Source organism: Saccostrea cucullata, unplaced genomic scaffold, assembly GCF_032062105.1.
Source record: "Saccostrea cucullata isolate Sc308-1 unplaced genomic scaffold, CSIRO_AGI_Scuc_v1 ctg10844, whole genome shotgun sequence".
Classification (NCBI taxonomy): domain Eukaryota; kingdom Metazoa; phylum Mollusca; class Bivalvia; order Ostreida; family Ostreidae; genus Saccostrea; species Saccostrea cuccullata.
The window spans coordinates 1-9,792 of record NW_026923517.1 but is presented as its reverse complement, the minus strand read 5'-3'; the positions used below and the strand labels follow the sequence as shown (position 1 = coordinate 9,792).

The 9,792-nt window shown below is 35.8% G+C and overlaps 1 protein-coding gene and 1 long non-coding RNA gene across 2 annotated transcripts; one reads left to right on the top strand and one right to left on the bottom strand.

Moving 5' to 3' along the window:
* Positions 1-267: 267 nt before the first annotated feature.
* On the bottom strand, positions 268-5,148 carry LOC134264190 (uncharacterized). The gene is made up of 13 exons (XM_062746481.1): positions 4,803-5,148; positions 3,801-4,114; positions 3,571-3,703; positions 3,345-3,464; positions 3,053-3,260; positions 2,609-2,967; positions 2,213-2,464; positions 1,885-2,126; positions 1,683-1,801; positions 1,329-1,592; positions 966-1,211; positions 749-880; positions 268-670 (listed from the first exon to the last, which is right to left on the bottom strand). Exons 1-13 carry the CDS (start codon positions 4,917-4,919, stop codon positions 321-323), a joined length of 2,856 nt encoding a protein of 951 aa, XP_062602465.1. The 5' UTR covers positions 4,920-5,148; the 3' UTR covers positions 268-320.
* A 127-nt stretch (positions 5,149-5,275) lies between these two features.
* On the top strand, positions 5,276-7,373 carry LOC134264191 (uncharacterized). The gene is made up of 3 exons (XR_009991470.1): positions 5,276-5,654; positions 5,762-6,379; positions 6,485-7,373. It is a non-coding gene; the product is annotated as an uncharacterized LOC134264191 (long non-coding RNA).
* Positions 7,374-9,792: the final 2,419 nt, after the last annotated feature.

Genomic DNA, 9,792 nt, shown 5'->3' with positions numbered 1-9,792 from the left:
GTGTGTTTGTGTGTGTGTTTTTTTTTTACTTATTTCAATGGACTTCAGTAATTACTAATATTTATATACTATTCACCCCCTTTTTTAGTTTATTGATTTTTAATTTGTTTCATACATATATTTTTAATATATATAAATCAAATATATATACATATACTTAATGTGTATATGAAATATATATTTTTTTAATAGCAGCAAAAACCAAAGCAAGCAAAATTTTCATCATTTATTACACAAATTGGTAGTGGGGGGGGGGGGGGGGGTCAAATAAACATTTATTACGTACTCTCTCACCATGCACATTATTCGACATGAATTTCCTAAAATTTTGCAGTGTTTCGCCTTATTTTGTCTAGCTCTTTTGATCGTTGCACTAATTTCTTCTGAAGCCTTTCTGGAAATAAAGCATTAACATCGAACGAAAAGTTCTGAAAAGCATGAAATGATCGGTCAGGAACAACTTTGAAGAAGTTTTCTTTGTGTAGAAGTTTAACAAAGTGAGGTAAATCACTTGAAAATTTGTCAGATTCATGTTTAGTGAAGTCTCTAAAATTGAGATCAGCAGCTTCCATGAATATTTTGTCTAACGTCTTCCCAAAAGACCCCACCATCTGGCTGTGTCGGGCTACTGTTTCCACGGTAAGATTGCCGCCAGCATCTTTCAGAGAATCTTGATTGAAATGTATATTGCTACTATAATTTTTTTTTAATGCAATTATTATACAGTAAAATGTAAAACGGCATGCACCTTTGAATTCTTTGTTTAGAAATTCGTTGACGATATCTGCCTCCATATTACGTCCAGGTCCAGCGGTAAGGTTGACAGTCCTGTTCCATATACTGTCCATCCTCAGTCTCTCAGGTAACCACCCCTCAATACTATTCATTAATAAAACGTTTTTAAAGAAAACATTATTTATAAACAATTTACTTGAAAGTGGTAAGAATGTTGGTTCCCAAGATACCTGCGAGCAATCGATGTGCTAAAACTACATATTTTGGATGGTGCCTATTATGGAATTGCACTAAATCCATTCTCCAATGTCCCATCATGGCCTCACCATCGTTCTCTCGTACTGCATCATGTCTGACCAAATCCATTAGTCCCATGTACGTTAGCGCTTTCACATACATATTATGCAAATCTGGTTTATCTACAACTTCGTCTGTTTTCGCTATGTCTTTACAACGACTGCAATACCACTCACCGCCTGGCAGAAAATATTAGTGTATACACCGTTTAAGTCAACTTAAAAATAAATGAAATAACAGTATTAGCATTTCTTTATTTATAGTATTAATACGATCCAAAAGTTTTAACCCCTTACTTGGTGCTGACGCCAACCCTATGCACTTCATATGAAACCACTCAACGGGGCACCCGGGATTATCACAAGCAATCATTGGTTCCCTTCGCCCTAAATCTACACCACAACAGAACTTATATGACCGTCTGCATTCCTCAGAGCACGCAAAGTCATCGGGTATATCAACGTCTCCCTGTCCTCCCGTAATGCAGTCTACATGAAACCAATTTTTGCCAGGGCAATGCATCCCTGTGCACTCAACCATTGGTGCATCATCGCCAAGATCTTGAATTATATATTTGAATCAAACATTACAATAACACAAAATAGACAAAAACTATTAATATTCATTTTTCTTTGTTTTAAATGTTTTACCTTCTTTACAAAAGCAGAAGTTATAGTCCCTGACTTCTCCACCAGCATTCAGGATTTTGGTCACGTCCATTTCAAACCATACTAACTCTACTACTTTCTCGGCGACATTCGTTAAATACCTTTATTTATAATTAAAGTAAAGTATAACCACAATGTATAAATAATTTAAAATCAATGAAGACCAATATGAAGTATTTATTACCTTTGTCTATCATAGATTTCGCCGATGTCTATCGGACTATCAGAGAGGGATTCCATGCCGAGAACTTCCATTGCCGCTAACATCGTATATCCATAAGTTACGAATTTTAGAAAAGTCGATATGTGATTGAATGCATCACCAACCTGTTTCTTCACTGCCCGGTGCCCAAATACATTTTTCAAGTAGAACAATGTTCCTTTATCTGCTGCACTTTTGCCACTAAAGAAGATGTCCATAATATCCTACAAATTATAATGCAGCACATTCACACACAAGCAAAAATTATACTGCTTGTTCATTATTTACTTATGTTCAAGTGATATTGTACCTGAGTTAGAAGCATCCTCTTGTGAAGCTCCTGAACCACAGGTTGTAGACCTTGTAATCCAGCTAAAGGTGTTCCAGCATTAGAGCGGGCCAGGTGAGCATCGTTATGGCGTTCACAAGATAACCCATCACCATAACATATCAATGGGAAAATGCGATGTCCATGTGTCGGAACGTATTCCTGCAGCTTTTCTAATATTCTTATTGTCCCTTCTATTGTTGATGGATTTTCCTGACAGACGCCCAAGTTGATCTGTACAAGAAAAATAATTTTTTTTTTCCTTATGTACATGTGTAAACATAAATATACATGTATATTTATAAATGAATTCACATACACAGTGACACACACACTCACTCACACCCTTACATATAATCTACAATATTTTTCACCCACCACATTGCTTTTTTTTGAAGATTCTCTCCAAAACTTGTGTCGAATATGCTTAGGCACACAGTCCATAAAATGTTCCTTGAAAAATGGAATTTCCTGAACTATGATCCTGGCAACAATGACGGTCATTCTTTGTCGGACTTCTTTGAAATCTGCTTGTCTAGGAAGAAACTTTTCTAATGGGATATCTATAGCCCTGGTAACAATTTGATCATTCATGTGACAGGTTGCAATACGATTTTCCACGCAATACGACAATGCCCATAGCAACATTTTGTTCTGCCGTTCACTGCTCTGACGTGACACGCGTACCATCTTCCCCACGTTGTCCCATACAAGACAGTACCCTTTTGATTGTAGTTCTACGAGAAATAATAAAATAATTAAAAATATTTATAGATTATAAAGTTATAATAGGAATATGCAAATGATATAGAAATTAATTACCCTTTCCTATGTATCTTTCAGAAGATGCGCTTTCCCCATCTATATTCGCCATCGGTAAATAGCTATCCGATTCCGATTCCGAAGATGAGATTGTTTGATCTATTTCTTCCGAATCTTCACTTCTTTCTTCCTCTGTTCTGTCTCCGGAATCGGAATCGGAGTCTGTTTCTGTCGCCAACGGCTCGTAGAATCCAAGCGACATATGTTCCTACAAACAAGTACATACTTAACTCAAATAAATATTTATTACAGACTTTCTCTCCGCAGTATTTTATAAACGAAATTTACAAACCTCAATATTTTTCTTCATGTCCCAAGCCTTCTCGTCTACATTCACACGAATTTTGGACAGAATATTGAGTGTGGTGTCATAACTGACACAAAATCCCATTCTGTTTAGATGAGGAAATATCTGTTTTTTATATTTAAAAAAATATTATTAAGAGAAGAATGAATACCGTTTTTTGTAAACTGTAGTCAGCAGATGGTCTGTTAAAATTACTAATTACACATAGTACCTTTCTTTGCGCGCCGCATCTCCACAGCTCAACCCCATGGAGTCCCTGGACTAAATTCATTTTTGGTGAGCGCATGTGAAGTAGAATACTTGCAACAAGACCAATGGCTGGAATCAAAGATTGTCCCCTAGACCTATTGAAAATCCAATGAAAAATTATCACAAATATTATCTGTACACTTTACTTCAAGGTTAATATATAACATAATGGCCAGAAAATTTTATGATTACCCTGCTAAACTGCGTTCATTCTTTTTAGTGGTTATGGCTGCCGTGATGGCCGTTGATAATATTGGAACAAACTGTTCCAAAGCTTCAGTAAAATATGGCCACTTGAAATCCTTCAGGTTTTCGTAAGTACATTTATTGTGTACTTTGTTCTCCTTGTCCCGAAGTAACATCTGAATGCCTTTTCTTATTTCCCGTTTTACTAAAACGAGAATCGCACGTCTGGCTCCAGCATAGTGTCGATATAGATGAGAGAAGGCTTTCTGATATTTGTAATTTTCAATACATCTTGCTGCATAAGCAGCATTTTTTTTAGCCTGTATGAATACAAATAAAATGTCAGTATGTTCTTGCATTCTAAAGAAATAGGGGAACTTCTCTATCCTCAGAGCATGTGATTGAAGTTTCAAATAATCACGTTATTGAAAAGTATACGTTATATAAGTTCTCTTAATGTCATTTTATTGCCCTTGTATTTGACAAAAGCTATTTCGATCACACCCATTGAATCCGCCAACCTATGCTCTGTAACTGATCTTCAATCCCCCATAACAATATATCACTTGTCAAATTAACTGGTGAAATTGCAAACTCCCATGTTGATCTGCTAAGAAATATGATACCTTGATCGGAAATAATTTGCTGCATGCAGGGGGGTCGGTGGGATTTGCAGATTTATTAAATTCATAAACAAGGTAGAAATTGACCATGGACCCCATAAAAAACACAGACACCCCCCCCTCACCCGAAAACGCGGATCTGTGTTAAACTGTTAATTTCGTATGAAAAGTTATTAGAAGTTAACGACTAACCCCCTCCCCTCCCCTCGCATAAAATAGGTTTTTCACGCTTGTGCGAGTTTTATTTTCTTGTGAACAAATTTCTGGATTGATTATTTTGGACTGGAAAAAATTCCTGGATCCACACCGCTATTATTGAGAAGTTGATGCTGCCACTAGATTAATTATAATTCTCTTTTAACCTTTTCAAAATATATATGGTTACCTTTTGTTCAATGTGTGGAACTTCTTTGAGTTTCTTTGGTGTGGTTCCCGATGGTCGGAAAAGCTTGATTTTTCTGGGAGTCTTCAGAGGAGTACTCAGCAATCTCTTCCCTTCCATTCTTCATCAGGAAAACCGGAAGTTATTAATTAAAACTAAGTGTTAAAGAGGGAACTACCCAAATATGGATGAGGAGGATGTAATTGCAGTATTCAATTCCATAAAGAACATTTTCAGTTTTGATTTCAGCTTAAAGAAAGAACAAATACGTGTTATTGAAAGTGTTTTAAACGAACAAAACACCTTTGCCCTACTACCGACAGGGTATGGCAAGTCCATGTGTTTCATTTTACCTCCGCTTTTGCTAGATGAGGTAAGTTGCTGTTCTTTAAAAAAAAAGTTCATATTAATATTAGCATTCCTTTTTTTTTATTAATTTAAATCTGCTTGTAAAATATTTATTTATTTTCTTCGTTTTCGTAGTTGGACTGGACGTTGAAGCACATTGCTATCGTCATTTCTCCTCTTAAATCATTAATGATGGATCAAGTGAAAGAACTGAAGAATTTCAACATCACATCAATAGCTTTTGAGCCTGGAAGTCCTATGGAAACCATCCAAGGCAAGCTTCTAAATTATTTACCACATGTTTTATAGCATTAAAAAAGCCAAGGGTTGTTAAATTTATTTTATGTATATTTTTTAAACAGATATAAAAATGGGAAAATACTCCATCGTATTTATTTCCCCTGAATCGGCCAACTCACCCTTTTGGAGAAGTTTGCTTCTGTGTGATGATTTGAGATCCAAGATTTGCCTTCTTGCATGTGACGAGGCACACTGCATTTCGGAATGGTAACGAGAAAACTGCTCTTTGAATATATATAGATATATACAAACAAATGTTTATTTTCTTTTCAATTTCTTTCTAATACATGTACATATATATACTTTTTCCTCAGGGGTGAGGATTTTAGACCTGCTTACAAGGAAGTGCTGAATTTGAGAAGTATAATCGATGCCCCCGTTTTGGCTGTAACTGGTACATGCAATGAGAAAGTTAAAAATGATGTTTTTAAGAGTCTTGCTTTCACCGATGATGTCAGAATTATTGCTGTTGCGCCTGACAGGCAAGTAGTGTGTAAATTTTCAAATAAATTTTTCGTATATACTTTGTAGAAGGATAAAACTATAAATGCATAAAGTATAATTGTCGGACCCCCCCCCCCCCCCCTCCGGATCAGCGATTATGTTTTCCTAAGAAGAAGAAAAAAATGCAATAATCTCCTTCATAATACTGATTTGCCCGCTGGGAAACAGTCTTCCAACTGTCCCTCCCATTTAGCGATTGGCAATTCATACCCCCCCCCTTCTTCCAATATTTCCTTTCGACCCGCCAATATAAATGTAACAACAGTACATTGTATACTGATTACATCATTTAAACATTCTAGGCCCAACATATGCCTATGCCTACAAAGATCAAAGCAAAAGCAAAAACATGAATCGGATCTCAAATGGCTTCTTGAATACCATATGCTAGAAAAACATGATGTTAAGAAAATAATTGTATACTGCAGGTATGTTTTTTTTCTCTCTCTGTCTCTCAGTCTTCAGCGTATTTTCAATTATGTTCACAATTAAAAAAAAGTTTCATTATATTATATGTTTATTTATTTATCTAGATCAGTCAGTGCTACAGCTCTCCTTTAGCTTCATTTCAAGGATAATCTACGAGAGCATGGATTACCAGATGGTATAGTTGAGACGTTTCATTTCCATAGATGAGGATGGCAAAATTCGCATTTTACAAACCTTCAAAAAACCCGACAGTCGTATTAGATGTCTTTTTGCCACCCTTGCATTTGGCATGGGCATTCAAACATGCCATTCAAATAAACGATGTTAGAGTGATTATTCACTGGAGTGTGTCTAAATCATGTCTTTCATACTGGAAAAAATTAGGCAGGGCTGGTAGGAACAGGGACCAAGCTCTTGCGATATGTTATGCTTACGGGAGATCGCTGAATAAGCAAACGACTGATGAAAACATGATAAAGACAATACAAGAAGCATTCGAACAAAAAAAATGCATTAGACAAAGTCTTCTGTCGTGCATGTCTATAGGGAATGATTTATTTGTTTTGAAGAAAGACAAGTGTGACGGTTGTACAGGTACCTGTAAATGTTCACTGTGTATGTGTTGCAATATTTGTAGAGACAGTTGCCCATGCGAGGACAAAACGTGGGGAAATTTTATGGGTATTGATAAATTATAAAGACTGATTCTATGTATATATATATTTGTTCATTTTCATATTTTCATCATAGCAGGGTGGCCACGTATATAAAAATGAAAAGGGGTCTATTAACGACTCACCCCATTCAATGGACATTTACCTGGGGTTTAATTTTACTCACCCCCCCCCCTTTTTAAAAAAAATGGTTTGATTACATTATCTGCTGATGTCCGGCACAGTAATATTACAATCAGTGACAATTACTATTATTATTTAAATCATTGCTGTTATGGCATATTATGACAGTTACTTAAACAGGGACCTATATACTCGGTATATAAGTTCCTACTTAAAATACTTAAAAAAAAAAAATATCGAATTACCATCAACAAACCAACAAAAAAGTATAAAAATTATGCTTAAATTAATACAATTTTTAATGTTATGAAACTCCATCATTTTTTCATACCAATATCAATGTCATTTTGTACAATATTAAAACTTGGACGCTGCGTGATAACTCTTCCAATTTATCAGGACGGCATCGTTTAGACATGTTGACATTTCTACAGAGGTCAACAGAGTACGGTCGAAATTTGAATGAATGGAAAATATCCGGTGACACAGATAACGCAAGTAAGTGTTCTAGCGTAATTAGTGTGGTTTAAGTCGGTAAAATTGGGTTTTTTAATCGCATTTCCATTGCAAAACGACATTTGTGCACCCGAAATATATCGATGATGATGCATCAGGACTAAAACACCGATCGAAGCGAGACCCGGTTTGGTTCTTCATTTAGTCGATTTCTGAACTGCCATTATGAGTTCTTTCGTAGAGAAGTTGAGGGGGAGTATTGAAACGAGCCGTCGACTTCTCAATAGAGAATATCTTTCTTTATATTCTATTACATGAATGTTAAATATTTTTTATTCAAATTGTTCTAACTCTGCAGAAACGCACGGCGACTTAAAACTTTCATATCATATAACCGACCGCCTCCTGGCGGCCGGTAATAAACAAACAAATATGAACTAGAAATACGATACTAAGATCTAAAATCACTCTTCCGGTATTTCACCAGAAAAGCGGGGTGGGTTCATAGGATGAATTGTAGCTTGAAAACGAGGTGGTTGAGCCATTATCTCTTGCTGTTCAGTGATATGTACAAATGATAATCTGCAAATTGTGTGGTAGACCCTGGAAGCAGTTGCGGCGAAATAGTGAAAAAGGCTTGATTTACATGAAATTTTGAGATTGTCCTTATGCCATCATTAGCAAATCCAGCACAATACCCCGTATATATATATATCTTTATCAAGGTATTACAAATACCTTGATCAAGGTATTTTATATAATGAAAATTCATATAATTTCTTAAAAAATAAAATACTGAAAGTTGAGTTCTGAGTTGTTGTCAGTGTGTCCACTAGTGCATGAAAAACACTCGGGTATAAAAATACAGCATAAAAGAACGTCTCCTCATTCGACATGCTTTTATACTGTTTTCTTTGTGTTAGAGTACTTTTACATGCATGGGTGAATTTACTGACAACTCAGAACTTGACTTTCAATCAAATACTTAGATTGGAAAAAAAAAAAATATTTGCCACCTGAGGAACAGTACAGTTATTTACATTGCGCAGTTTTCTTATTCACCTTCATATTGATTCTACATCTGGCAAAAAAATCTTGTCCAAAACCCTCAGCAGACATTGTTATAAAGTAATTTATATCAAGCTTAACTTGTTACCAGATAGTCGCTCATAGCCTTAAGTTAAAATTTCTCGTTCGTTCATTTCGACTCTTTTCAGTACAACCCATCACGCGAGGAAGCGATAGTGTTAAGCCAACTCGTACAAATGTTATTCGAATGAGAACAAGGAAGAGAAGTCTTCAATACGGAAGACGACCCGTTGGGACAAGGAAATCTGAAAGTGTGGCGTATTGTAATACGACAGTCTTTTTCATATTTATGCTAGGTTTATTAATATTAAATGCATTAGAATAACAAACTTTCAGTCAGCGGATAAACGTGTACGTTTAAATGAAATTTCGTCGCGGTGTCTGCCCACTAGTGCAAAGGATCAATAATTCGACGGTCCACAATTGCGAGGGTTCACAAATCTGATTGAGAACATGGAACATAACCTATATTGATCATTATGGAATATAATAATTACAGGTAGAGTTTGTCCAGTTATATATTTTATAGACATGTAATCGTCATTTTTAGTTGAGGCACCAAGAAACCCTCCCATCCAGTTTCCATGGCGATAGAGTCAATAAAAGTGTTGGTGTGTTAAAGGGGGAGGGGATGCCAGTTTTTTTCAGTACCATTTTTTGCATACACTATTACATCATCCTTCCATCTATACTGAAGGAAAAAGTGGGGGCCAACACGTTAAATTTATTTTCCGCCATTTTGAAGCCATAATTTTTAAGTCCGCGGGCAAAAGTCTTTTCATGTCACTTTTTTTTACAGAGATGCACAAAAAAACCGATAGAGATTCTCCAGCACTCCACTCCTATTATCCTCAATGAATATGAAAGGCCACAGTTCACAACGGTTAAATAATTAACATATTTTGTAACTTGTTTAATTTTTCCCCACCATACTCCTCGGAATTTCGAGCCATCAGCTCTTCTGAATATTCTATTACCTTAAGCTTATTTGGTCGTTTTGATGGCGTTACAAATATTTACTTTACGTTTTGTTCACTGTTTTGACACATACTTAAGGTACACATTGTAAA

Excerpts from the sequence above, each read along its gene's own strand:
- LOC134264190 (XM_062746481.1), bottom strand. The coding sequence starts at position 4,919 with ATGGAAGGGAAGAGATTGCTGAGTACTCCTCTGAAGACTCCCAGAAAA. Across the intron at positions 4,115-4,802 it reads TTCCACACATTGAACAAAAG|GCTAAAAAAAATGCTGCTTA; the intron begins GTAACCATATAT and ends GTATTCATACAG. Across the intron at positions 1,802-1,884 it reads GAAATCTATGATAGACAAAG|GTATTTAACGAATGTCGCCG; the intron begins GTAATAAATACT and ends TTATAAATAAAG.